At 51.3% G+C, this 27,587-nt stretch overlaps 2 protein-coding genes across 3 annotated transcripts in view; one reads left to right on the top strand and one right to left on the bottom strand.

Annotated features, from left to right (window-relative positions):
• Positions 1-27,587, top strand: part of LOC308533085 (uncharacterized protein C17orf50) — a 32,643-nt gene that overhangs the window by 2,816 nt on the left and 2,240 nt on the right. The window contains exons 1-3 of one of the 2 annotated variants that reach the window (XR_013997032.1): positions 18,782-19,097; positions 20,366-20,502; positions 24,865-25,060. Coding sequence is in view for 1 of the 2 variants with exons in the window: in XM_081110862.1 (XP_080966988.1) it covers positions 18,447-18,547 (101 nt within the window). In the remaining variant the exon portion in view is untranslated. Of the gene's footprint in view, positions 1-18,446; positions 18,663-18,781; positions 19,098-20,365; positions 20,632-24,864; positions 25,061-27,587 lie in introns of those variants that run through there. The other variant, XM_081110862.1, reaches the window with a different exon arrangement.
• On the bottom strand, positions 82-22,913 carry MMP28 (matrix metallopeptidase 28; the record flags this gene model as incomplete). Its single annotated transcript, XM_081110860.1, has 8 exons — positions 82-476; positions 1,624-1,791; positions 2,091-2,240; positions 3,991-4,236; positions 6,466-6,690; positions 11,849-12,036; positions 12,265-12,344; positions 22,803-22,913. 8 exons carry the CDS (start codon positions 22,911-22,913, stop codon positions 82-84), a joined length of 1,563 nt encoding a protein of 520 aa, XP_080966986.1.

Below are 27,587 nucleotides of genomic sequence, written 5' to 3'. Positions count from 1 at the left end.
CAAGACAGGCTCTGCCCCTGGGGCAGGGGACACACGTTGGCCACGAGAGCACCCAATGTTCACTATGAGGTGGGGGTGCCTTCAGAACAGGGCGCCCCCCAAGTTCACATGCCAGCAGCCCATCCAGGGCAGCTCTGCGGCCCAGCGGCCCGAGGCAGTCACCCGCAGTTTGGTCTGGTCCAGGTGCCAGTAGCGGTCATCCCTGAAGAATATGACGGAACCGTCTGGCTGGGGCAGGGCACCGCTGACCTCTTCAGGGACACCACCCCAGTCCTGCAGGCCTCGGGGGTAGTAGGGTTCCACCTGCAGCCCCCCTGGGGCCAGCACATAGTAGCGTGCACCCTTGAAGAGGACGAGGCGGCTCAGAGGAGGAAAGAAGAGGGCTGCGTCCGGGTGGCGAGGCAGGCCTCCTGCCCGGCACAGCTGTAGAGAGCCCCACACTGGCTTGGGGCCCCGAAACCTCCAGCATCGGCTCCCTGCAGGGCATTGGGAGAGCCAGGGTGAGCTGGCAGCTCTCACCCTTTGGGCCTCCACCCCAACTCCGTCCCCCTGTACCTCTGTTCCTTCTTGCGTTGGAGCCCAAGATGGTTAGTACTTGTGATAAAATGGATCATACTAATATTTGGTTATGAACCCTAGGGGAGGGACTGTTGTGGCCTGGGCTTCCAGCAGGTGTCAGCAGAGGGCAGGTGGCGCTAAAGGAACATGTCTAGCCCCTCCCTGGGTAGCAGGGGGCACTCTCCCTGGGTGAGGACTGGGCTCCAGGGAAGGCCAGGGGCTCCCTTCACTGCCATGACTCCCAACAGTTCTAGGAGGGCAGGGAGTTTTGTTCACGACTGTATTCCAACGCCTCCAACCGAGTCCAGGCCATAGAAGGCACTCAATACTTGTTGAATGAATGAATGAATGAATGAACACTGTTTACTGACGTAACATACTGCACAATGCTCAGACAGTATGTTCTTTTTATCCTTCTTCCCCAACAAACCTGAGGGATTGTGTTCCCCATTCCAAAAATTCAAGCTCCAAGAATTAAGTGACACGCCCAACCTCCTGCAGCCAGGATTCCAAGGAAGGCAGGACTTGGCAGAATCACAGAGCTCAGGAGTGGTCCTCTCTTCCCTAGAGCAAGCATGTCAAACTTGCCGGCTGCGGAGTTTGACATGCTTGCTCTAGAGTCTTCTCTGGGATTCTCCCACCCTCTCCCTCTAGAACAGTGATGGCGAACCTGTGACATGCGTGTCAGAGGTGACACGTGAACTCATTTTTTTTGGTTGATTTTTCTTTGTTAAATGTCATTTAAATATATAAAATAAATATCAAAAATATAAGTCTTTGTTTTACTATGGTTGCAAATATCAAAAAATTTCTCTATGTGACACGGCACCAGAGTTAAGTTAGGGTTTTTCAAAATGCTGACACGCCGAGCTCAAAAGGTTCGCCATCACTGCCCTAGAACAACCTGGACACCGCCCTCCCCAATCCACCACTAAAGGAATCTCCTGGTAGAGTGTCCCAGGCCACAGTTGGGATTGGAATGGAGGTGCCTCCCCTCTTTTGACCTTGGGCAGGACATCTTTCCTCTGTAGGTCTCAATGTTCTCATCTGCCCCAGGGTTGGTACCTTTGAAGAAGTAGAAGTCTCCATTCTCCAGTGACACTGCGGCAGCCTCAATGTTGGGGGGCAGCCCGGCCCACCTTTCCTGCAGCGGGTGGGGCTCTGAGACATTGCCATCAGCTCCCACCTCCCAGAAGTGGCTCCCTTGAAAAATGTACAGTCGCTGCTGCCTGTCTGCCCAGAGAGACGAGAGAGAGTTGAGCAGTGACCACCCGTCTCCTGCCTTCCTTCCAGGGAAGGTGCATTCCTAGAACCCAGCCTCCCAAGCTGACCAGAGAGGATGCAGCAGGCACAGTTGGGGCGGAAGGAGAAAGTAGTGTTTTGCTTGGCGTGGGCTTGCTACCTTGCAGAATCCCTGTGGCTGGAATTTCTGGATTTTATCATTTATACTCCCCCTTGAACTCCAGCTCTGGAGACCCCTGAAATGTGGGGAGGAGGGAAGAGGAAGCAATGCATGGGTGGAACCAGCTTACCTACAGTGATGGCATCAAAGGAAGAGTGGCAATATTTAGGACCTTGGTTTTCGGGGCGCCTTCCCTGGGATCTGTGGGGGTCCCAGGCCTCAAAGTCAGTGAACAGCTTTCCTGGGAGCTGGGTAGTCACAGAGCCGCCCTGGGGCTTCCCTGCATGGGGGAGGGAAGAGGGGAAGCGCACACAGTGGTTAGGAGTGTGTTGCGGGCCCAAGACCTCCCCCTGGGTTCCTTTCATCATTATCTGATGTGAGGGGCCGGGAAGGAGCGCAGGGGTAGGGTAAAGAATTGTCTTTGGTTGTGGGTGTTAACCATAGCACTGAACTCAGAAGCCCTCGCTCCTATCACACAGTCAAACCTGAAGCGGGGACTAAACAAGGGTTTGGAACTAAGGAGTGCCGCGTGTACTCTCTCTGAGTCTTGGACAAAGCAGATGGCGTGCAGGCAGAGTTCAGGGGCCCAAGCCGTGTTAATTACGGCTCTGAAGATAATTACATCACGATTATTACGAGAGGGAGGCAGAGTCCAATCAACTTAGAATTTGGCACCAGCTCCTGAGTCCTGGTCTGCAACTCCCTAGCTGTGTGACCTAGGGCAAGTTACCTAACCTCTCTTACCCGGTTCTCCTCCTCTGTGGACAAAAAGATACTTACCTCACATGTGTTTTGTGTGTTAAGTGCCTGGTCCACGGTGGACCCTCATGAAATAGCAGCTGTTATGATTACGTTTGTGTAGGTTTCTTAGGCTACAAAGCATGCGCATACTCACTAGTACAGCAGCCGTGTGAGGTAAGCAGGACCTCAATTACTACCCATTCTCTCCGAAGGTAAAACTGAAGGCTCTCAGGGGGAAATGCTTTGCTCAAGAGCAACTGCTAGTCAGGAATGGAACAGAGACTTGAACCCAGGGCTCCTGGCCCTGCCCACCGCACCACGCACTCTGAGGGGGGCAGCCCAGGCATCGAGGGCCTGAGGTCCAGGCAGGTCCCTGGGCAGCAGCGCCGGCGAGTTGATTATGGGGGAGATCTTTCTGAGTCCAAGCTTGGGGGGAAGTGGGCATCAGCGTCATGGAGGGGGAAGGTTGGGGGGGGGATAGAGCAGTGGTTCCCAACGTGGGGCACACGCCCCCTGGGGGTGTGATTTGATTTTTTAGGGGGGGCAATTCAAGAATGAGTTATTAACCATGATTTTTTTTATGGTTCTAGGGCCCTTATATACAGTATATTAATATATATTGTGACATATTTATGCATTTCAGTTCTCTATGATATGTTTTGAAACTTTATTGCTATTTTTTTCATATCACTTCTTTTTTTAAAAAAAAAAATTTCTTAGTGATTTCTTCCTCAGTACAGCAATCGTCCTTTCATTCTTTTATTTTTCTCTTTCATGGATGCCATGTTCTTTGGAAGTTTGTTTAGACCAAGTTAATGCCCTTTTAGGCTTCCTCCACGTGAACAGGAGTTCACTTTTTGAATAATAAGAATTATATGTCACGGGGTGGGGGCATCAGGGTTTTAGAGATGCTTAAGTGGGGCATGGCCAAAAAAAGGTTGGGAACCACTGGGCTAGAGGGAAATCGCAGCTGGGAGCCAGGATGAGGGCTCTGGGGTATGGGGTGGGGGGAGAGGTGAGTCTGAGGATTGGGTCTGGGTGATGGGGCAGGACTGCCCAGGAGTTCGTTGGGGTTGATCAAGGGCAAGCAGGGGGGAGAGGGGGTAATAGTTAGAGGTTTTTCAGATCTCAGGAGCCTAAGGATTTGGAAGGGCCCGTGATGGGGGAGGCCAGATGCCTGCGCTTAGGATGGGAGATCCCATTGAGGAGCCCACGCGCTGCAGGCAAGGGCGGGGCCGGGGGCCGGGGGCCGGGGGCCGGGGGCCGGGGGCCGGGGGCCGGGGGCTCACCATACAGGCTCTGCACGGCCAGCACGTCGTCCCAGCTGAGCAGCGCGTCGCGGCCCAGCCGCTTGTAGTAGGGCGCCATGAGCGCGCGCGGCGCGGGCGAGTGGGTGAGGCCGAGCGTGTGGCCGATCTCGTGCGCCAGCACCACGAACAGGTTGCGCCCGCGGCGGCGGCTCAGGGACCAGCGCTCGTCCTGGTCGAAGTGCGCTTCGCCTCGGCGAGGCAGGAAGGCGTGCGCCAGGGCGCCCCCTGCAGGCGGCGCGGAGGGTCAGGGGGCGCCCCCGCCCGCGACGCCCCCGCGTTCCCACCGCCCACCGCCCGTGCCATTGGAGTGTGCGGCTGTTTTCTGCTGCTGAATTTCCCTCCCAATTCAGTCCGCAGAAGCTGAAGTGTGGAGCGGTGACCACAGGACAGCTGTGGCGTATGGACGCTAGGGGGCAGAGCGGTGCACATACTGCCTGGGGTCCAACTGCCTGGGTTCCAACCCTGGTTTTACCATTTACTAGCGGAGTGACCCTGGGCAGGTCTCTCAACCCCTCTGTGCCTGATCTTCCCGACCTGAAATCAGGAGCGATGACCATGAAGTTCTTCCTCACAGGGTTTTTCTGAGGATTAAAAAGAGGTGTGTGTGTGTTGTGTGTGTGTGTGTGTGTGTGTGTGTGTGTGTGTGTCTGTGTTCCATACACCCAGTGCCTAGCATATGATAAATGCTATATAGTTATTCCTTTTTAACAGGTCTTGGAGTAGGTACAGTGGTTACCCCAGAATGGAGCACGATGGGACCGGGTGGGGTGTTGGTAATGTTTTTTGATCTGGGCACTGGGTGTGTTGATGTGTATGCATAGTTTCTTTAATAAAAAGTATATGTATTCTTGCCCGGCTTGTGTGGCTCAGTGGTTGAGCACCGACCCATGAACCAGGAGATGATGGTTCGATTCCCAGTCAGGGCATAAGCATGGGTTGTGGGCTTGGTTCCCAGTAGGGGGCATGCAGGAGGCAGCCAATCAGTGATTCTCTCTTATCATTGATGTTTCTGTCTGTCTCCCTCTCCCTTCCTCTCTTTGGAAAAAAAAAAAAGTGTATTCTTGTGTCCTCGCCTTCCCTCTGCCAGGGCCCCTCTGTGGGTCTCTACCTCCCTGCTAGAACAGGAGCGAGCAGAAGGAATTGGGCTGGACCAGTGATGCTCAAGCGTAGGGTGCCCCAGATTTAGCTTATCAGCCATGCAGTTCCCAGGGCCCCACCCTCACAAGTCACTTTCTGCAGGGGCAGGGGCAGGGGCAGGGGCAGCAAACCGCACTGTGATAATGTTGGCCTAGAAGCCTGTGCAGGGTCCTGCCAGTGCTGCCGTCTTGGAGCCCGGCCCAACTGGGACGGACACAGGTCGGGAGGCTAATGTTAGGGAGAGCCTCGTGGGGCATGGAGAGATGGCCCCGTCCGTGTAGGAAGGACACATGCCTCCCTATTTTGAATGTGCTCTGAACGGTTCTGAGCAATGTTCCCCTTTCCATTCAACTCTTGCAATGATCTTGGGAGACTGATGGGGAGGTTTGTGACTAAACTCAACAGGATAAAGCACCTGTCCCACATCAGAGAGCTGCCTCCCAGTCTAGCGCTGTCTTAGCTACCAGACTCCACCTGGGGACGGATAGAAGCATCTCATGTGGATATCATGGATGAAATGAATTATATGCAAGCATGTGTGTGTCCTCCAGGTGGATTCTCAAAAAGCCTAGATTTCTGCCAGCCCTACCCTGGTCCAGGCAGCGGGGCCTGGAAGCGGCTTTGCTCTGAGTGGGATTGTTGGAAAGGAGGAGAGTGCAAGGGAGTAGGGGCCCAAGTTCTGAGGCCACACAGGGCTTAAGTCTCCACCTGAAGCGGTTTGACCAGGTTTCCTGACTCCTTGGCGCAGGGGGATTGGGAGGATGCAGAGATAGCCTGTACGCAGGCCCTGCAGGCCAGTGTTGGGCAGAATGGGGGGACAGCAGTGTAAACCACAGCTGGAAGACTTCAGGTTGGGGGCAAACAGGAGGGCATGTGTGGTGGGCATATGAAGAGCTTCTGTAGCAGGTAGAATGCCTCTGGCTCTGAGGCAGTGACTGTGACAGTGGCTTGGGGGAGGGCAGTGGTGGCCTCGGCATGTTTTTAGGACCCTGGTCTGGAGGACAGGCGAGGCACGGGCTTGTCTAGAGGCAGGGGATGGATGACGGGACTTCAGAAGGTTCTCCCCGAAAGGATAATGCTCTTTAGAGTTTACAAGGCACTTTCCCTGAAGAACCTCATCTGACCACCCCAACAGCCACATGGCACAAAATCGGGCAGGTCCTGTTCCCATGTGATAGATGAGGAGGCTGAGGGCTCTTTGGAGGGCGATGCAGCTTGGGCAAGGCCACAGGGAGAGCGAATGCTCCATTGCCCTCCACAGGCGGCCTCTCCTAGCGGGGTCCCCCTCCTGCCATGTGGAAGAGAGGCTGTCAGCACCTGGGCCGTCGAAGGCGTTGCTCAGCCCGTCATTGTGGTCCCCTTGGAAGAAGGTGAGGCGGATGTCAGCAGGGCCTGTGGCTGGGGCCTCCCAGAACTCCAGCGCCGAGACGTTGCTCCACAGCTGGAAGGCGGCACGCACGGCCCCCCGAACTGCAGGCTCGGGCAGGTGCTGGGGCCAGTTCACCAGGCGGTAGGAGAGGTGTTGCTTGTACCACTTGTTGCCTGCCACCCAGAGAGGCCACATCAGAGCCTGGGGCTGGTCCCCTGGGCACCACGTATGATAGGGAGATAGGCCTTCCCCAAGGAGCCCATGATCTGGCGGGAAAGGCATAGCCCTTTCCTTGGGAAGGCCCTCATTTGGCTGGGGAGACTCTCCTCGCAGACAGATGGGCCTACCCTGTCCTGGAGAGACCCAGTCTCCTGGGTTGGCCTAAGGAGGTCCCTTAGGACCTTGGCCCAGCTGCATCAGCCTCCAAAATAGAATGGGGGAGATGCAGCCTCTGCCCAGGAAAACCCCCACCCCAGGGGACCCTCTGGTCTGGGGTCTCCTTCCGCACAGCCTGGGCCGAGCCTGGAAATCCACTCTGCGCCTCCTGCTGGCGGCAAATCCCAGCCCCTGACAACTGTGCCGGGTGGAGGAGAGGTAGAGCCACCGGGTCACAGCCCTCCCTGCCCTCCCCGCCCCCTCCCCCCTCTCCAGCCCTCACACGCTCCTGCTGCCTCCCTTCCTAGTGCCTGGGGCCTGCCCTGAGTAGCCATCACAAGACCCATTTATTTGAGGTCCCTCCCTGATCCCTGGCCCTCCCGCTCACTTCCTCAGGGACTCCCGAGGGCTCTGAGGTGAAAACAAATAAGAACAAAGGGTGTGTTTTGTCACTGACCGAGAGCAATTTCTCCATCTCCACTCAGTTAAGCGTTTCTGTTCCTCTGCCCAGAACCGCAGAGTTCCTCCCTGAGGGTTGAGACTCGGGTCTCTGGCCGAGCCCCAGGTCAACTAGTCTGGGTCCAGCGCCAGCTCGCCACACGCCCAGGGCCAGGACCAGGACCAGGACCAGGACCAGGGTGCTTCGAGGCCCAAGCTCTGAGTTTTCCTGAGTCAACCTCTCCTCTATTTGGGGCTCTGAGACCAGGGGAGGAACTGCCCCCAGGGTCACACACTGAGTAGGAGCCCAGGCCCTGACACCTAATTCAGTGCATTTTCCATTCTGCGCGGATAAGCAGACACGTTCGAGGCTTATAAATGTGCCTGCACGTGCCACTCCCCTGGTCAGAGCAGGGGCTCTGCGAGAGCTCGCGTTCTCTGGATGGAAGGAGGGTCACAGAGAGCAGAGGAGTTGGGCACCCTTTCCCTCTCCCCATCCCCCGTGGAAGTGGGGGAGGGGAATGTCCCTTCTCCCACCCCTGAGCCAAGCTCCATTCAAGGCAATGCTGCCTCCTGGGCCTGTTTGGCCTGGCAGCCACCCAACCCCTCCCAGGCAGTGACCAACCCTCAGGGAGGGAGAGGGAAGGACTCGAAGGGAGGAAGGCCTGGCATCCAGAAGCGCTGCCACTAGCACTTCTAGTGCATTGTAAGCGGGCACTGGGCACTGGGTGGGTGGGTGGGGGTGGGGAGCTGGCGTTAGGCTCTTTCACACCCTGCGATGGGTAACCAACCCCAGACTCCCTCTCCCCACCCCAACCTTCAGGCTCCTAGAAAACTGTGAAGCAGCTCCTTCAGCCTTTGCAGCTAGGGTGCCCCTCACCCCAAAGACAGGGAACAGGGAGAGGGGCAATTCTCTCACACTACGTGGTCAGTGAAGGTGACAGCGTGAAGGATGAAAGGATAAAAGTCCTCTGTGCAGCTGAGGGGTGGGCAGGGAATAGGGAGACAACTAGGCACAGGAATTGGGAGAAAATGACCAATTTTCCTTGCGGGCGGGCAGGGTGGTAGGTTGTCGGTGTGACTGCCAGGAAGGAAGGAACTGCAGGGCCAGCAGCCTGAGCCCTGTCCCCTGTCTTCTTCCAGATTTGTGTCTTTGGAGCAGGCAGGCCCCATCCCAAATGCCTGGCTTGTTTCCATGGCAACCCCCAGGCCACCATAGCACCTGGCATTGCACCCCACACCATTCATCTAAAATCTAAAAGGGGCCCTGACTGGTGTGGATCGGTTGGTTGGAGCATCATCCCGTACACCAAAAGGTCTTTGGTTGGATTCCTAGTAAGGGCACATACCCAGGTTTTGGGTTTGATCCCTGGTTGGGGTGGGTACGGGAGGCAATTGATAAATGTTTCTCTCTCACATCAAAGTTTCTCTCTCCCCCTCTCCCTTCCTCTCTCTCTCTAAAGTCAATAAAAACATATCCTCGGTGAGGATTTAAAAAAATAGATTAAAAAAAAATACCAGAAGGGAAGAGAAAAGGAAAAAGAGCTGGGGAGGGAGGAGGGCTAGATTCCTTGCTTGGGCAGGACCCGAGCTAGAGTCCTGACTCCCACCAGCAAACTGCTGCTGTGGAGAGAACAAGGGTGGAATCTCAGCACCTTTGCTTACAACCTTACACAACAAATGGCAGACTCCCTCCAAGCCTCAGCTTCCTTACTTGCGAAGTAGAAATGAAACAGCAGCCCGAAGCTGCCTGGCACGTGCTGGGTGCTCAGTAGTTCCCCATTCCCTCCTTCCTTTTCCACCCCATTCCCACCCCTGTGCTCCCCACCCCACCAGCTCTGTGAGAGGGCAGGGCACTGAACATCAGCCCTGCAGGGGCCGCGGGGAGCAGGCGAGCAGGCGTTTGGAATAAGGTTGCCAGATTTAGCAAATGAGAATACGGAATGCCCGGTTAAACCTGAACTTCAGGTCAACAGGTCATTATTTTAGTATAAGGATGTAAAAACAAAACAATTATTTGCTGTTGATCTGAAACTGAAATTCAACTGGGAATCCTGCATTTTATCTGGCAACCCGACCCTGGAGCCCAGCTCCATCGGCACAGCGTTCGCCCACATAATGAAAAGTCACTGGCTTCGGAATCCATAAAATGTTTAAAGCACCTACCCATATTCCGGGTTTTTCCACTCATTTTGAAAGCGCCTACCCATATTCTGGGGTTTTCCACATCTGGAAGCTCACTTAATCCTCCAATGACAAGAAGGCTTGGCTACACGCTGGCTATTTGGCCCTGGGAAAGTTGCCTAAGCTCTTTGTCCATCAGCTTGCCCACCTGTAGGTGAGGATAATAATGGTACCGATCTCATAAGGTTGTTACGGGAGAAAATGAGTTAATCTGTTCACAACTCTGCTTGGCACATCATCAGTGCTCAATAGGTGTTAGCTGTTACTATTATATTTTCTTTCCTAAGGCTTAGGAAGTGCTCAGTGCCTGCCAAACCTACAACTTCCTTCTAGGGAGTATCTTCCCACCCAGGAGGGAAGGGAAGTGAAGTCATGTTGTGACCGAGAGGGAAATTCTCTGTGTAACCTGGCCACTGCCTGGACCAGGGGTCAGACAAGGAAACGGGGCTAGGCTGGCGGGGAGAAGCCACCTGCCTGAGAGCTGCCTCCGCCCAAATCTCTGTCTAAAAGGGAGGCTCCACATTGGACAGTGACAGACAGACACTCCATCAGATTCTCCCTTGGGGTACGAGAAGATGAGGTGCTGCTGGAAGGAAGCATCCTGGGTGCTCAGGTCATGCCCTGAACGTCCAGGAGGCATCGTCCCAAATCTCCAAGGACTCTAGCCTGGAAGTGCTGCTGCCGAGCCTGTGTCTGGGGCTGCTCCCTTTTCCGCTGTATTCTCACAATCCTCCGCCCCCCCCCCCCCTTTAAAACTGATTTTAAAGAGAGAAGAAGGGAATGGGAGAGAGAGAAACATCAATGTGAGAGTGGAACCTTGATCAGCTGCCTCCTGCAGACCCCCTACTGGGAATCCAGCCTGAAACCCAGGCATGTGCCCTGACAGGGAATCCAACCTGTCCCCTTTCAATATATGGGATGACGCGCCAACCAACTGAGCCACACTGGCCAGGGCAAGCCCTTCTCCTTGGTTGCCAGGGCTCATCTCTCCTTTGTAACCTAAAAGGGCCCGTGACTCAGATGAGGAAACAGCAAGGTGACTCAGGTCACACAGCTGAACCCAGAGCCCGACTCTTCCTGCTCTACCAGGGCCTCCTGTACTCATGCCTGGTCCTTCTCCTCTGCTGCCCAGGACACAGTGTCAGCACTGGGGACCCGGGGCAGCTGGGAGTGTAGACACAGCTGAACTGGATTGGCGAATACCTGGAAATGGCCATCCTCCAACAGCTGAGGGGAAATGCCCTCAATTTCCTTTTGGATTAGCTAAGAAATAAAAACAAACTATGTGCCTTCTGTCCTAGTTCCTAGTGCATATTGTCGGTAAAGGTAGTTAATGCAAATTCAAAGAGACCATAGCCCCAAGGGCTCACAGTAAAATTCATTACAGGTAAAAAGCTGACTAAACAACCCTACTTTGTTAGGAATCTTGAAAATTGCAGAAGTTGATCAGAGAAAATTAGACATAGTAAAAACAATCACAATGTTAAAACCACACACGGCAAAACTTGTTACTGATGAAGAATTGACAGAAGAATAAAATCTTTATAAATCTTAGATCAGTAACCTTTGACCCTGGAAGACTGGATTTGGTCAAAGAAGGAGGAAGAAGTGAAGGGAAGAAAAAAAACCTACAACTAAATCAAAACAGGAGGAATGTGTTATGATGAAATGTTCAGAATAGGCAACTCCATAGAGACAGAAAGTAGATTCATGGTTGCTAGGGGCTGGGGGAGGGGGCGTGGGGAGTGCCTGCTCATGGGCATGGGGTTTCTGTTTGAGGTGATGAAAATGTTCTGCAATTAGACTGTGATGATGGTTGCACAATTCTGCAAATATGCTAAAAGCCACTGGATTGTATGCTTTCAATGGGTGAATTGTACAGCATGTGAATTATATTTCAATCAAGCTGCTGAAAATGTAGTATGGACAAAATCAAACCCATCGATGAATCCCATCTTTGTTGGATAATTCTTATGAAAAAGAACCGATTCTGATGAAAATAACTCCAGTAAAATAGAAAGAAAAGTGTTGGCAACAGTTTAACTGCCCTGCATAGTAAATTGACCAAGAAATTAAGTGGGCTCGATGGGGTTCGCTCTGGACAGTACTTGCAGGATGAAAATTCATCAGCATAGGTATCATTCTGATGTAAATGTCTTTGTTCACAAACATGGTCCTCAAGTACCAGAGGTCCTATTTGTCCACTGTGCTCCCCTCCCCCACCCTAGGGAAGAGGTTATGACACGGCCCAGGCCGAGGTGGAGCCCTTTTTCTGGCCATGGGGCTTCAGGATGGTGGGGAATCCCATCCTCGCTAGATTGCCACAGTGCTCACCTTGCTTTGCAAAGCGTTTCTTACGCCTCATTTTGGCCCGGCGTCCAGCAAACAGAGCACTGACCTTCTCAGTCCGGGCTGCCTGGCTGTCAGTATCTGCAACCCCACAGCGGGGCAGTGTCATCTGGTGGAGGGTGGCAGGGTCCAGCACGCCACTGATGGGCAGCTGGGACACCCACTGGAACTCCCTGTCAGGAGGAAGTGAGATAAAGGACCACAAAGGGAGGGTGGGTGGTGAGAGCTCGAGCTTCCCTGCATACAGCAGGAGGCTGGGGCAGGTGAGGGTGAGGGTTTTGGGGGAGGAACAATGGAGCATGGCCCCCTCAACACACATGGGGGCAGTCTTCCCCCAGGAGGGAGGAGATGCCCTAAGCTTATACCCAGCACTCCCAAACCCTCATAGCCCTCCATCCTACCTGATGGCATTGCTGAATCGCGTGGAGGAGGGAGCTTCGGGGGCCTGTTCACTGAGGTATCCATACCTCTCCAGGAATGCCTGGGGGAGAGAGGAGCATCAGCTTTTCCCACGGCGTGGCATCCTTTCCCCTCCCTTGATCTCCAGGTGTCCATAGCACATACATCGCGCCTGGTCTCACCCTGTCCCAACAGGGTCTATGAGCTACAGCAGAAAGAGCCCTGGCATCGAAGTCAGGACCTGGACTTCGCCCCAGGCCACCAAGGACTAGCAGATGGTCTTGAGCAAGTCACTCATTATTTTTGAACCTTAGCTTCTTTATTTCTAACACTGGCCATGCAGTCCCTGCCCTGAGTATCTCATGGCATTGTCAGAGGACAGCAGGGTTATGGGCTCTGGAGTCAGGCCTGCCTGGGTTTGAATCCCAGTTGGCAAGCTACTTTCCTAAATCACTGGTTTCTCAATTATAACATGGATTTACAATAGTACCTACTTTACAGGTTGTGTGCATGTGTGTGTGAATGAATCACAACAGTAAATATAAAGTACTTACCATAGTACCTATCACCTAGCATGGGCTCCATGCAGAGTAGCTCTTATAATTTTATGTAAATATACGTTATCTATATGCCTCAAGTCTTCTTCTGACACATGTCATCTCTTTAGGAACACTTCCGTATTGATCAGGAGTTGAGCTGATCCCCTGCAGGCTCTGCCAAGCATGGGTTGGGAATTAATCACCTAATTCTGGCTACTCCCTAAACAATTACCCTCCTCCCAAAGCCAGATATATTTAAGAACAATGCCCTTACCTTCAACCCTATGGTTTATATGAAACCGTAACTCTCTAGAGAAGCACTTTTTGAATTCGAAACCTGCAACTTCCTTTCATTCATTTGTTTGATTATTCATACAATGTACTAGGTACTTTGCCAGGTGCAATAGTCAACAAGACACTCTTGAAGGAACCTGTATGTACACTGCGGACGGAGACAGACAATAAAAAGCACAGATAACAAATAACGGAGAAAGTTTGATGCTATAAAGAAAAGAAACCGGGTGATGTGATTGAGAACAACTCAGAAACTTGACATGAGGAGGTCAGGGAAGCCCCCTCTGAAGAGCTGATATTTGATGTGAGAATCCTAAAGAATGAGACATGCCTGGCTGGTGTGGCTCAGCAGTTGAGAGTTGACCCAGGAACCAGGCATGTGCTCTGACCGGGAATTGAACCGTGGCCTCCATGTTCATAGGTCATTGCTCAACCACTGAGCCACACCAGCCGGGCTATTTATTGACTTTGAGAAAGAGAGGGAAAGAGAGAGGGAGATGTGAGAGAGAAACATCAATCGTTGCCTTCTGTATGTGCCCTGACAGGGATCAAACCTGCACCCCAGTAATGTGCCCTGACCTCAACCTCTTGGTGTACGGGATGACGGCCAGGGCCTTTGCTGCATTTCTTTTCTTTTTTTAATATATTTTTTATTGATTTTTCACAGAGAGGAAGGGAGAGAGATAGAAAGTTAGAAACATCGATCAGCTGCCTCCTGCACATCTCCCACTGGGGATGTGCCCGCAACCCAGGCACATGCCCCTGACCGGAATTGAACCTGGGACCCTTCAGTCCGCAGTCCGACGCTCTATCCACTGAGCCAAACCGGTTTCGGCGTTTGCTGCATTTCTTAACTCAGATCAACTCCAATCATAGCTGCCTCAAGAAAAAGGCACATAATGGGAATGAAACTAGACACTGAGCCAGGGCCCGAAGCCCCTAAGCCTTTGCAAATATCCAGCCTCCTCTTTGTGGATTTCATGACACCCATCGTTAGCAACCTCCATGTCCTCTTCTCATTAAAGCCACTTTCCACAAGGAACCCTTATTCTAGACAACTGAATACTACCCAAGTCTGTTTTATTGTTCTGCACTAATTTATTAGGATTTCAGCCCTATTGTTTTTTATTCTCCCTTTGCACACGTACACTATTTTGGGATGCATAATGGATTAAAGGAGTTCTTGTGGCTTAATCTGGAAGACTATTTACTGCTCAAAATAGTGTGGCATCATGGAATAGCCCCTGGGCTTGGAATCCAGACTCTATTCCCAACCCTGACCCTGCTGGATGGCCAGGGACAAATTACGTCACCTCTCTGGGCCTCCATTTCCTCAGCCACAGTGTGAGAACAAGAGTAACCCCCACAGGATTCTGAGAAGGATTACATAAAGCAGTGGGCATCCAACATCGTGCCCAGTATAGTTCATGCTCAATAAACAGTTTATCTAGCTGATTTAACTTACAGGGAAAATTAACAACAGACTTTTACTAGTAGAATGCAACCCATCTGTGAGATGGGAACTGCCCTGAAGAAGGCAGTTACACCTCCGTTCTCAGTTCAGGTGCTCCATCCCAGAATCGCCTCCCCCAGCCAGGTGCCTGGCTCTCTTCCTCGCCTCTTCCCGTTCCCCTGGTGAGGATGGAGAGAGCGGCTTTCTAAGGGAAGCCAGGGAATGAATGTCTCCGCAGAAGCAGTTTTGCTGAGTGAGTGATTTGGAAGCGACTGGGTCACAGGCCAACAGGCTGGCACACCCTGTGCCTCTTCCCCCAAACCCACCCAGCCCTTATCAGGGAGTTGGCTCCAGTTCTGGAACTATGAAACCTTGGACAGAGCGGGAGAAGGGAGGGGAAATTGACTAGCGGCGTCTCCTGTTTCCTGGCTGGGCCTGTGCCTGGTACTTTGGCAGGCAAGGTGGGGTGGAGGGCAGGAGGGGGGTGGAGGTATTTTCCAAGGGTCCACAGGAGGGGAAGTCCTGAGAAGTCCTTTCTCCTGACTGTCTCTGGGACCCTGTGGGTTGCCAGCCATAGCTGAATTCCCGGGAAGCAGTGAGCTTGTGTTCACACCAGCCAAAAGACACCGAAAGAATGAGAAAGAGAAATCTTAAGAATTTGACATTTTATATTTCCATAAAAGCCCTGAAGTATTATTATGGAGATTATCAGGACTTAAAAACTCCCTTATAGCCCTAGATGGTTTGGCTCAGTGGATAGAGCATGGGCCTGTAGACCGAAGGGTTGCGGGTTCGATTCCCGTCAAGGGTACTGTACCTCCAATGTGGCCTCAATCCTGGCCCCAGTTGGGGCACATGCAGGAGGCAACCAATTGATGTGTCTCTCTCACATCGATGTTTCTCTGTCTCTACTGCTCCCTTCTACTCTCTCTTAAAAAAAAAAATCAATAGGAAAATATCCCTGAGTGAAGATTAACAACAACAACAACAACAACAAAGAACTCTCTTATACTTACTTCATGTTTAATATACCTCTAATTAAAATGTTTTTAATTACAAGAAAGCGTCTCCTGAATGCTGTTAGAGCTGAGTGCTCTGTAGTTCTATCGAGGAGGGCAGACCTATGTCCCTGGTGAGGAGGCAGGGTTGAGGCACCTCTGCTCCTGGAGCTGTCCCTAACCCATCTGCTGTGCCTCTGTTTCCCCCTGCGAAGGTGAGAGACACGTCCCTGTCTGCATCTGAGCAGGGTGTGGGGCAGAGGACACTGTGGCACAGGGACCCTGGGAAAGGGGGCAGGACTGAGAGGTAGAGCGCTCGTTTTCATCTCGGCTCGACACTAACCGCCTTGGAGAAGTCATTTCCCTTCCAGGCTGCAGTGTTCTTGGGGCCTGTGTCCTCTCAGGGACGCTCTGCGCTCCACCCGTGGTCTCCTGCTCCGCTTCATGGAGGTAGCACCTGGCCCGCTCCTCTCTGCCTGGCAATTCAAACACCAGGTTTTCTCTCTTCCCTGTTCTCCACCCATCCCGTCCAAGGAGCCCACGGTTGGAGCTGAGTGGAGAGAAAGCCATAGGGCTGTGCCCCTGGGTGATTCACCTGCTTGGGTTTAAAAGCTGGTGCCAACCTGCCTCACCCTCTTGGTGGTGGCTGGGGCCACTTTCCTGGGAGTCACCTCTGGAAAGCCCTGGGAGTGGCTGGGATGTTTGGGTAAAACAAAAATGGTTCCCCCTGGAACCCAGAGAGCTCAGTGGAATCAGAGCTCTGAGGGTTCTAGTTCTGCATCCGTCCTGACTTGTCATGACAGGGTGTGTGGCTCTCAGCCCACTTGATGCCTGAGGGAAGGGGCGATTCTGGCCAGGGCAAGACTTGCAATAAGGTTTAGCAAAATGAATCCAGGGCTGAGTCAGGAGCTCTGAGTCACTGGCCTGGCAGGACAAGAGTCCTGGGCTGAGTCTCATTTTAAAAATATATATATTTGTATTGATTTAAGAGAGGAAGAGGGAGAGATAGAAACATCAATGATGACAGAGAATCATTGATCAGCTGCCTCCTGCATGACCCATTCTGGGGATCTAGTCCACAACCCGGGCACATGCCTGACAGGGAATTGAACCATGACCTCCAGGTTCACAGGTCGAGGCTCAACCACTGAGCCACGTTGGTTGGGCTGAGTGTCTTGAGTTTTATTCCTGGGGCTGCTGCTAGCTGTGTGTCCGTGGGTGGGCCTGCCTTTTCTGGGCTTAGTTTCCTCTTCTGTAAAATGGAAGAGTTGGATTAGAGCTAAAATATACTCCAGGTCTGTCTATTATTGTAGCTTTACTTCTGTGTGAACTATGACACGATTACTTAACCTCTCTGTGCCCCAAAGTCTAAAATGGGGGTAAGAATACCGCTTATGCTTCTCATAGGAGCATCATGAAAATCCAGTAAGAAGATGCTTTGGGATAATTGAACCATGAAAAACATTATTTTCCCCACCTTAGCCAGTTTGGCTCAGTGGATAGACCATCAGCCTGTGGACTTAAGGGTCCCGGGTTTGATTTCGGTCAAGGGCACATGCCTGGGTTGCATGTGCCCAGTAGGGGGCGTGCAGGAGGCAGCCGATCAGTGATTCTCATCATTGATGTTTCTCTCTCTCTCCCTCTCCCTTCCTTTCTGAAATCAATAAAAATATATATTAAAAACAAAACATTATTTTTCCTTCTATAGTCACAGAGCTTTATTGCTGGAAGTCTAGGAGGGGCCAGCTCCCAGTCTCAAGTCCACATAGTGGCTGTGACACCCTCCATATCAAAGAATTGCAGCAGCAAAAATGAAACCATTTAAAAATTTAAAAATTGCAAAATGGCAAGTTCATACAGAAACCATGTTGCTTTACCATGTTGATTTATTCCAGCTCATTTCATGTTTCATTATGATTTTAGGCTTTTCAAAGTGACTCTACGTGACTGTGTTTTATCATTTAATATATCTTTTGCATGATTAGCCAAGTCAAGATTCGAGGGACGATTGTTGGTGTTCTGCCTTGCACGTCCTATAAATAAAACTGTTTTCTGGTAATCAAGAGCACTGTGAGTCCTTGACTATTTCAGAGCTTTTAAGGGGATTACACCTTTGAGCTTCACAATCACCTTGTAAGAACAGAGGCCAAGGGTTATTATTCCCATTTTATTTTATACTTATTTATTTAATTGATTTCAGAGAAAAAGGGAGAGGGAGAGATAGATAAACATCAATGATGAGAGAGAACCATCAATTAGCTGCCTCCTGCAAGCCCTCTTCTGGGGATCGAGCCCACAACCAACGCATGTGCCTTGACTGGGAATCGAACCATGACCTCCTGGTTCCTGGGTCGATGCTCCACCACTGAGCCACACCTACCGGGCTTATTCTTATTTTATTTTATTTTATTTTACTTAATCCTCACCCAAGGATTTTTTAAATTTCCATTGCTTTTAGAGAGTGGAAGAAAGGTGGAAGGCGGTGAGAGAGAGAGAGAGGGCGACATCAATGTGGGAGAGACACATCCATTGGTCACCTCCCACACACATCCTGACTGGGGCCAAAACCTGCACCCTTTGATGCACAGGCCAATGCTCTAACCACTGAGCACACTGACCAAGGCTGTTATTCCCATTTTGAAGATGAAGAAAGTCAGTCTCAGAGGAGTGCAGTACCTTGGCAAAAGGTCTTAGTGAGGGACAGAACCAGTGTGTGAGTCTGAACCCTCTGACACCTACCCAGGATGTTTTATTTCACATTTTAACATGTGACTCAGAGGCTTTAAAAGTGAAGGAGCAAGAGCCAAGCTGCCGTCCCCACTGGGGAGACAGCCCTCAAAGAAGAAAAAGGCAAAACTGGGCTCTCTCTCACTGGCTCCCTCTGTCTCCTCTGCAAGCAGGTCAGCAGCAGAGCAGAGGGGAGAAGCTGCTCAGGCTGTGGACTTGGCTATCAATAGAGGCTGGGATCACATCTTCCGTCGCACCCCAAACCAGGCACTGACCAGCCAGAGGTACTGAACAGGACCGAAGCATGTTCCTTCATAGAGACAAACATCGGACTCCAGGATGCATGTGCCCTGACCAGGGCCTGGGGTGGGGAGGAGCCTGCAACTGAGGTACGTGCCCTTGACCGGAATCGAACCTGGGACCCTTCCGTCCGCAGGTCGATGCTCTCCACTGAGCCAAACCGGCTAGGGCCACCATGCAGTTTTTACTAAATTTCTTGGTTTTCCAGCTGGCTTGACAACTGCTTTCCCACTAACTCCTGCTCCTTTGGGACCCTCCAGAGCGTCTCCTGCACTTCTATTCACCCTGTCCCTGTGAGTCACCGAGCTGAGCCCTTGGGAAAGGCTTCCACACCCGGGCTTCTGAGTTTCTGACTCACACAAAGTCAAATAAATGGCTCTGGGGTATGAGAAGCAGACGCTGCATCTGGGGGTGGATACTTCACAGAAGCTCCAATGTTTCCCTGGAGGAACAAACTCGCCAGCTCCTGAAGAACGGCACACCGGGAGTGGCTGTGCGGATCTGCGTAGACCACCGAGTGCAAGGCAGGTCCTGCACATACTTGCCTTGTGGTTCCAAGGAAGGTCTGAGCAAAACATGGTAGATAGATCCCTTGGGATGGTCTGTGTCATCCAAGAACAGAGTAGGGCCCAGCTGAGAATGAGAGTAGGGCCAGGATGATGATGTCATTCATTAACCCTCAGCCTTGCAACTGGGCAGTGGAGGCCCTTCCTACTCACTAGTGTTTGAGCAGCCCGAGTTCTGCTAAGTGGGCGACAATGACCTTGTTCATAATGCAGCTTTGTAAGCAGTGAGTCTCCTCCCAGGCAAAGCCCATTCCAGAAAGCCCTCAATTTTATTACTTTGTGTGCACACAGGAGACACATGCACACAGGGTACAGGGATGCACACAGAGACATGGGAACACAGACATGGAGACCCAGGCAGATGAAATGTACACCCATGCACACGCACATGCGCACACACACACATACACACACCAGAGCCAAAGAATGTTAGCACTAGAGAGAATCTTAAAAGTCATTTAAGCCATTTAAATGAAATTCACTCCCTTATTTTCCAGGGGAGGAAACTGCAGCCTGGAGAGGTGAAGGAAATGACTTAACACATGGCGGGCCAGTAGTTTTATTGCTAGCTTTGCCCAGTGGCCAGGGAAGTGTCTATTGAACGAGTACAAAAAACGTTTTACATAACCGTTAAAGGCACGCTTTAAAATTAAATACCCATTGCATTTTGAAGTTATTTATTACATGTTCTTACAAGCTAATATCTTTTTAAAGTACAATACTTTGTAAAACACTGTGGAATATGAAGCGAGAATTCTCATGATCCGTCCGCAATGTGTTAAGATCACACAGTTTGTTTTTATTATTTCTTTCCGTCTATGTTCTGAAATCTGACCTCTGTCCATGAGCTCAGTAGGACGGCTATGCTCTCCTGGGGTCTAGCTGCCTACACTGCGGTCAGGGAATTGTACTTGAGCAGAGAGCTGGAGTGACCGTGGGGCTTACTTTGTGCATTCCCTTCTGCAATGGTTGTATTTCCCTAAGTGACCATGACATTTCCCATTTCCATGCTCTTCTTACAATGTGACTTCAGCACTCGTCCCACCGATTGTGGGGACCATGTTCTCTCCCCTTGACCTGGGGTTTGTGACTGACCCAGCAGATGTGATGATACCTAACTTCCCAGTCTAGGTCATAAGGAGGGCACAGCTTCTTTTGCTTCTCTCTCTCTCTCTCTCTCTCTCTCTCTCTCTCTCTCTCTCTCTCTCTCCCTTTCTACTTCCCAGAACACTTATTTTGGAGACCCAGCCACCATGTTTTGAGGAAGCCCAACCTCACCCACATGGAGAGACACCGTGGATAGGCCCGAATGGGAAGAACTGTGGCCGCCCCCCGCTGACAGCCAGCATCAACTACCCGGCAGGTGAGTCAACAGCCTTCAGACGATTCCACCTCCAGGTGCTGTACAGCAGAGACAAGCTGCCCTGCTGTGCTCTGTGTGAAACTCTGAACCATGGTATCAATGGACGTAATAAATGGTTGTTTTACTTTACTAAGTTTTGGGGTAATGTGTCATGTAGCCATAGTAAAAGCAACACCACCTGAGAATGACAGCTCTGTGCTGTCTGTTGTCCAATGCTGGAAATAGTTTCCTTATATATTTGTCATTGTTTTAGGAGAGCTAATCACCAAGCCAGGGCTTTAATTTGAAGCTCTGTTCTCTAAAATAATGATAAAGATACTAACAACAACAACAACATTGAGAGCAACTTCCTTTTATAAACTACTTTCTAGGAACTAGGGATCTCAATAAAACCACACAATAATCTTGTGAAATAGGCATTATTAACCCCATTGCACAGAGAAGGAAACTGAGGTTCATAGAGGTTACACCTATGGTTTGCACACAGGTCTGTCTGACACCAAAGACCACGCAATTGACCATACACAGAAACACATATAGACGTACTGACACACACACATACACATCCCAATTTACATGTATGCACATACATATGTACATGCATAGGCATATGAAGACACTATGCACCCATTACACATTTCCAGAGTTTTTATGCTTTTAAAATATTTCTTGTTTTCAGAGTTAAAAATCCCCTTTACCCCAATTGTGTTAAATAGACTGGAAGAGACTCAATCTGTTAGATATTACATTCCCCAAGCACACCCCAAGATGAAATTCCCTCCATCTGAGGCCACCACAGGCATGAGCGGCCGAGCTATTGTCTCTATTCTCCTGCCAAGGATTGCCTGCGACCTGGACGTGGGGGGAGTTGGGGTGGGACTCTTAACAGGACTTGGCTTGGTAGACAGAAGCTTTCTCCTGGGGCCACAAGGACTTTGCACTTGATGTTGTAAGAGTCTAAATTCAGAGAACAAAATGATTCTTAAATGTCCATAAGCAGTGAGCACAGAACAAGAGACCAGTGCTTGGAAGGGGGCAGGGGAAGGGAGTTTGAGAAAGGACCTTCTTGTTGAAGCAGGGTCATTCCCAGATATTCCCGAGCAGCGATAGAAGCTGGCTGTGGGCCCTCCTCCCGTTTCCCAGATTCAGCCTGCCTCTTCCAGGAAAGGGGGTGAGGATACTGAGAAGCTCTAAAGTGGCTGTTTTAGAGCAGGAATGATGCTCTTAGGTGAGCAAGTCTCAGGGCAGAGTGCTGGGTGCAGTAATTTAGAAGTTATTTGCAAATAACTTAAAATAGTGGAGACCCCAGACATATTTCTGTGAAGAGCTAAGAACACAGATAGAGTCCTGGTGGGGTGCTCAGTGGTTAGAGCGTTGGCCCACGGACCGAAGGGTCTCGGGTTCGATTCCAGTCCAGGGCGCATACCTGGGTTGCAGGTTCCATCCCTGGTCCCGGTTAGGGTACGTGCAGGAGGCAACCAATAGATGTGTGTCTCTTTCACATCGATGTTTCTCTCTCTCTCTGCCTCCCCTTTCCCTTTGAAAACAAACAAACAAACACAGAAGTGCTTCTTTGGGAAAGAAAGAAAAGACACTGGTGTATTACTACAATCACCTTAATCTAGAAAATAGATGTCCCCAGTCCACCCCCACTCTCACCTCACAAAAAGTTCTCGCTTATGCAACCTACAGCAAGCAGCTGAGTCCAAAGGAGGAAACTGAAAATGGAAATGCTTAAGGTTCATCGCCACCTTCCTGCCCCCTCTTCTTAAGTTCAGTCCAGTAGCCCTGCTTACAGCTCCTCAGAGCAACTCTCGATAGTAGTCTAATACTCGCACCCAGTTTACAAGCTGCTTGGCGGCAGCACGCGCCCAGGAAAGCCAGTTCTGTCACTGGTGTCCCAGCCCAGGGAGCGGCATCCTCTCCACCGCACCACTCTGGGGGCCTCCACAGTGTTTGACACTTGGGGCATCGGATGAATGAACTGCCATGTCTCCCTGGCTTCGGTGGTGAGGGGCGGGGGCTGCCTCTCTCTGAGCCCTGGCCTGTCTGTCCCATCTGGTCCCTCCCTCCTTCCCCGTCCGGGAACATCCGTGCAGATCCGCGTGCCTTTGTGGTCCCAGCCCCAACCGGGGAGAATGCTGCCCCGAGGTTCTTTGTGTGCAAGGGTGACGGGTGCGGAGGACAGGGAGGGGATAAAGCAGATTGTCAGCGCAGAGGGGACAGCTGGGTGGCCTGAATGCGGAGTTCCGGCGGCTCTCCCGCACGCAGACCCACTCCGCCCCGCACACACCCCTTACCTCTGCCTCCCGGCGCAGCTCCCGGGCGGCGCGCTCCGGGAGCCGGGCGTCCAGGCGGCCCCACAGCAGCCAGGGCAGGGCGCACAGCAGGAGGCCCACCCGCGCAGCCATCTCGCCGCCGCCCCCGCCGCGGAGCGCGGGAGGAATGCGGGGCTGCGGGGCGCTGGGAGCCCGCCGCGGTCAGCAGGGCTGGGGGCTCTGCTGATGCTGCGGGTGTGCGCCGCCCCGCACCGAGGGGGAAGGTGCCCGGGGCTGGCCAGCGCCCCGGCTCCGCGCGCTGGGCCGCTCGTCGGGGACGCTTCGCCCGGAGCCCGAGGTAGTCCAGCTCCGGCGGTGTCTGCTCAGCGGGTTGCGGGCCCGAGACCTAAAAGGCAAGGGAGGAAGGGAGGGAGGGAGGAGGGGCGGGAGCCCGGCACGCCGGCCACACCCACCCCACTCCGCTGCTGGAACGCGGCGGTTCTGAAGTTTCCTCCGCAGGCTGTACGGCCTCGCCCGGTGCCCGCTGTCGCCCCGCGGACCCATTCTCTCGCCCGCCACCTCGCGTTGAGCCAGATCGCTCTGGGGAGGGCGGGGTGAAAGGGTCTTCTCCCGGCCGGCGTAGCTACCTGATTTCTAGACGAGGCTCATTGATTGGGTCAGCCAGGCTGGCAGGGAGCAAGGACCCGGAGAGTGAAGGAAGGAGCCTTGGGCTGGGATCAGAAGAATTTAATTTGAGTTCCAGATCTGCTTTTTTTTTTTTTTTTTTAATACTGCAGAACTCTGCCTTTCAAACTTTATTATACATCAGTGTCACCTGGAAAGCTGGTTATCATGCATATTTCTGGGCTTGTATTATGATTCAGTAGTTCTGAGGTGAGGCCCAGGAGTCTACATTTTTAAAAATATATTTTACTGATTTTTTACACAGAGGAAGGGAGAGGGATAGAGAGTTAGAAACATCGATGGGAGAGAAACATCGATCAGCCGCCTCCTGCACACCTCCCACTGGGAATATGCCCGCAACCAAGGTACATGCCCTCGACGGAAATCGAACCTGGGACCCTTCAGTCCGCAGGCCGATGCTACATCCACTGAGCCAAACCAGTTAGGGCCAGATCTGCTTTTTGGCTAGCAGTGTGAATCCTGCCACAACCTACCTGCTGGCTGTGTGGTCTTGGGCAAGCCTTCTCTGAACCGGTTTTTCTCATCACTCACCAGGGATAGTAATACCAGGCAGAACCATGTCATTGTAGGGAGCAGTTAAAGAGAGAATAACGCCCGAAGTAACGCAGCACCAGCACCGTGCGGCATTAAGTACGCATTTGGTAAATGGTCGCTTGCAAGCACTGTGTTTTCGCAAAGGATGTAACTACTTGGAGCGTCAGTTTCCTCACCAGTAAAATGAGAGCAAATGATATTTAGTTTCTGGAGTTGCAGGGAGGTTAAAAGAGAGAATGAGTGGAAAGTGCCTGGCTTTATGGATCCCACACAATGGTAGTAAAGGTGGAATGAAATGATTCACGTGGAAGCCTTAGCTAAACTCATGCTGAGCCAAAGTAAACTGTCTTCGTTATCTGCCTTAGTAACTGCAAGCAGGTTACTGTCTCCTAGTCTCAGTCTGTAAAATGCAAAGGACACAGTGATGCCCACCTCCCGGAATTGTGTGGGTTAGATGAGTTGATAGATGTAAAAGTAATCTGGAATCTATAAAGTGCCAAACAAACGTAATGAAATGCTCTTATCCTTAGGCTTAGGGCCTCAGAAAGTTTATTAAAACATAGAAAGGTTTTGTTATTTAGAAAAAGGTGCCACTCTGGTGGAGGAATTTTTAAAAGACTCCTCTTTGATTGGACAACCTTCCTCGAAACTGGCGTTCCTGTGGGTGGAGTAATTAAAATAGGCCCACCCACTTCCCAAACAACCAATGAAAAGGGGGTACTCCTCCTGGATGAACCAATTAGAAACAGATGCTCCTCTGGCAGCCCAATGAGAAAAAGGCGCCTTTCAATGGCACATCGCCGTGCTGGACTCCGCTGGGACGTAGAGTTGAGAATGGATTTCTTTGCCCATCCCCTGTCCACAGATGCCCTGTGCGCATCTATAAGAAGAGCACTTTCCTGGAAGGGAGCGCCAGAGGTTGTGGACAAGGCCTGGGCCTTATCTTCCGAGAGCTTTCGGTGTAGCGGGTTAGACTGTAACGAAGATTCTCAGCTGAAACCAACACAAGCCACAGGTTCCAGTGAAGTCCTGTGGTGAGCCGGAGGAGGCAGATGCTGAAGGTGAGTTGGGTAAGGTTGCTCGATTTAGCAAATAAAAATACAGTTAAACTTGAGTTATCGGATGAACGACGCGTAATTGTTTTAGCATAAGCATGTGCCAATGCACTATTTGGGACATAAACTAGAAATTTAATCTGAAATTCAAGTTTAACTTGGTGTACTCTATTTTATCTGGCGATGTGTGTGTGTGTGTGTGTGTGTGTGTGTGTGTGTGTTGGGGAGGATGTCAAAAGGTTGCATGTATGACATAATATATGGTGCCCTTGACCAATAAGGTGGATTTTAATAGGCCAGATACAATTCTACTTTGGGCCAGGGAGTTCTAGGGAGTCCCAGTTGGTAAGGACATTGTGGGCCAAGCTGGAGCCAAACCCAGATTTGCCATTTTTTTCTTCAGGAAGAATGTCTCCATCCCTTCCTCTAGCACAGCGGTTCTCAACCTGTGGGTCGCGACCCCTTTGGGGGTCGAACAACCCTTTCACAGGGGTCACCTAAGACCATCGGAAAACACATATATAATTACATATTGTTTTTGTGATTAAGCACTATGCTTTAATTATGTTCAATTTGTAACAATGAAATTGGGGGTCACCACAACATGAGGAGCTGTACAAAGGGTCGCGGCATTAGGAAGGTTGGGAACCACTGCTCTAGCACATTCCAGGAGTTCTCTATTTCAGCTGCACTCTTAGGAGAGTGGGAGGCAGGAAACCGTGGTCTCAGGAGGGCTGAGTGACTGGGAGGAGACACTTCAGATAGCTGACCCTGCTTTTCTCTGCATCCCAGGTGAGACTTGGTCTCTGAACTTCAAAAACGAGCACAACTACTGTGTTTGAAGGTTGACTTCCTCTGCTTTCCTTTTGTGTCCTTGGTTGAATTATTTCATGCCATCCTGCCTTCCCCCATTCCCTTCCTGCTAATGGTCACTTGGAGAGGCCATGCAGAGTTGGAAGTGCCCGCAGGAATTTGTACAGAACAGAGCTTCCTTTGCCCACACACTCCCCATGGCCTTCAACCATGCCTTTGCACAGGGTGTCTGTTTCCCAGCATGTTTCCATGGCTAGAACCTGGGTAGCAGAAGCTTCTGTTCCCTTCTGCCTCTGAGGCTTACTCATAAGTCCCAGAGCAACAGATTCTGTGATCTTCAGGAATCTGGAGGTCTCTGTGGCCCCTCAACTGACTTGCTGTTTGGTGTTACCTTAGGACACATGCTGAGCCAAATAACTTTCGAAGGGGTGGAGAAGGAAGGTGGCTTGCCATATGAGAGAAGGATCAAGGAGGACAGGAAGATAAAGTCAGGATAGGTTTACCCAAGAAGCTCAGTCCACAGCCAGGGTATCAGAAGAGTGACAGGAGGAGAATGGCTTTGGAGTAGGAATTCTCAAAGCACAGTCCAAAGATCACCCACATCCCAAACAATACTGTGGTGACAAGTCGCTGTATCAACCCAATACTATTATCTCTTCCTCTGGTGGGAGAAAGGGGTGGGGATGGGAATGAGGAATTGGAGCAAATAATAATGGCAAGTACTTGTTGAGAAATTAACATGAGCCATGTATGTGCTGTGCTGTGTGCTTGACACAAATTTTGTCATCGAATCTTTACAGCTACTAGTGTCAGCATCCTTATCTTAAAGATGCGGAAACTGCCGAAACCGGTTTGGCTCAGTGGATAGAGCGTCGGCCTGCGGACTGAAAGGTCCCAGGTTCGATTCCGGTCAAGGGCATGTACCTTGGTTGCGGGCGCATCCCCGGTGGGGAGTGTGCAGGAGGCAGCTGGTCGATGTTTCTCTCTCATCGATGTTTCTAACTCTCTATCTCTCTCCCTTCCTCTCTGTAAAAACTCAATAAAATATATTAAAAAAAAAAATAATAATAAAGATGCGGAAACTGAGGCACACAGAGATAACACTTGTCCAAGGTCACAAATCTAGAAATAGACTCAGGGTACAAAACTGGAGAGTAAGTCCAGATCTCACACCCTTAGACACTATACTATCTTTCCTCAAGTCAAATTTATAAAATGTGATTCTTGGATCACCTGCCGTGAATCACCTAGAGGCACACATTAAAAATTCAGATTCTAGAGCCCTACTCCAGACCTACTTAATCACTAAATACTAGATAGCAATGTTCTAGAGGAAGCTAGTACTAGGTTTTCCAAGGATCTGGCTCTCACCTTCCTTCTCACTCTAACTTGGCTGGGCAGGTTCCTGGCCCGGCAGGGCTGGCAGTCCTCTCATACTTCCTCTTCAAAGAGAGCTGCTTCCCCTCCCTCCCTCGCCCCGCACTGGGCTTAGTTCAGACCCACAGTGCCTCCCAGCTTTCCCAGAGTGGACCAGACTTCTGTGGAACTCAAGCCAGGGCGTGGGCATGTTGCCTGCCCAGGCTGGCAGCTGCCTGGACCATTCCTTCTTCTGTGACAGAAGGCAACAGCTGGCCAATGAGTCGTCTTCCTGACCAGGACTTCTTGAATCAGGCAGGATGTGCGGACCTGGACAAGGCCCCTCTGGGCCTCAGTTTCTCTC

The sequence above is a fragment of the Myotis nattereri genome (assembly GCF_964212035.1).
Source record: "Myotis nattereri genome assembly, chromosome: 16".
Classification (NCBI taxonomy): Eukaryota; Metazoa; Chordata; class Mammalia; order Chiroptera; family Vespertilionidae; genus Myotis; species Myotis nattereri.
The sequence above is the reverse complement of the archived record's forward strand: the minus strand, read 5'-3'. Positions and strand labels throughout refer to the sequence as shown.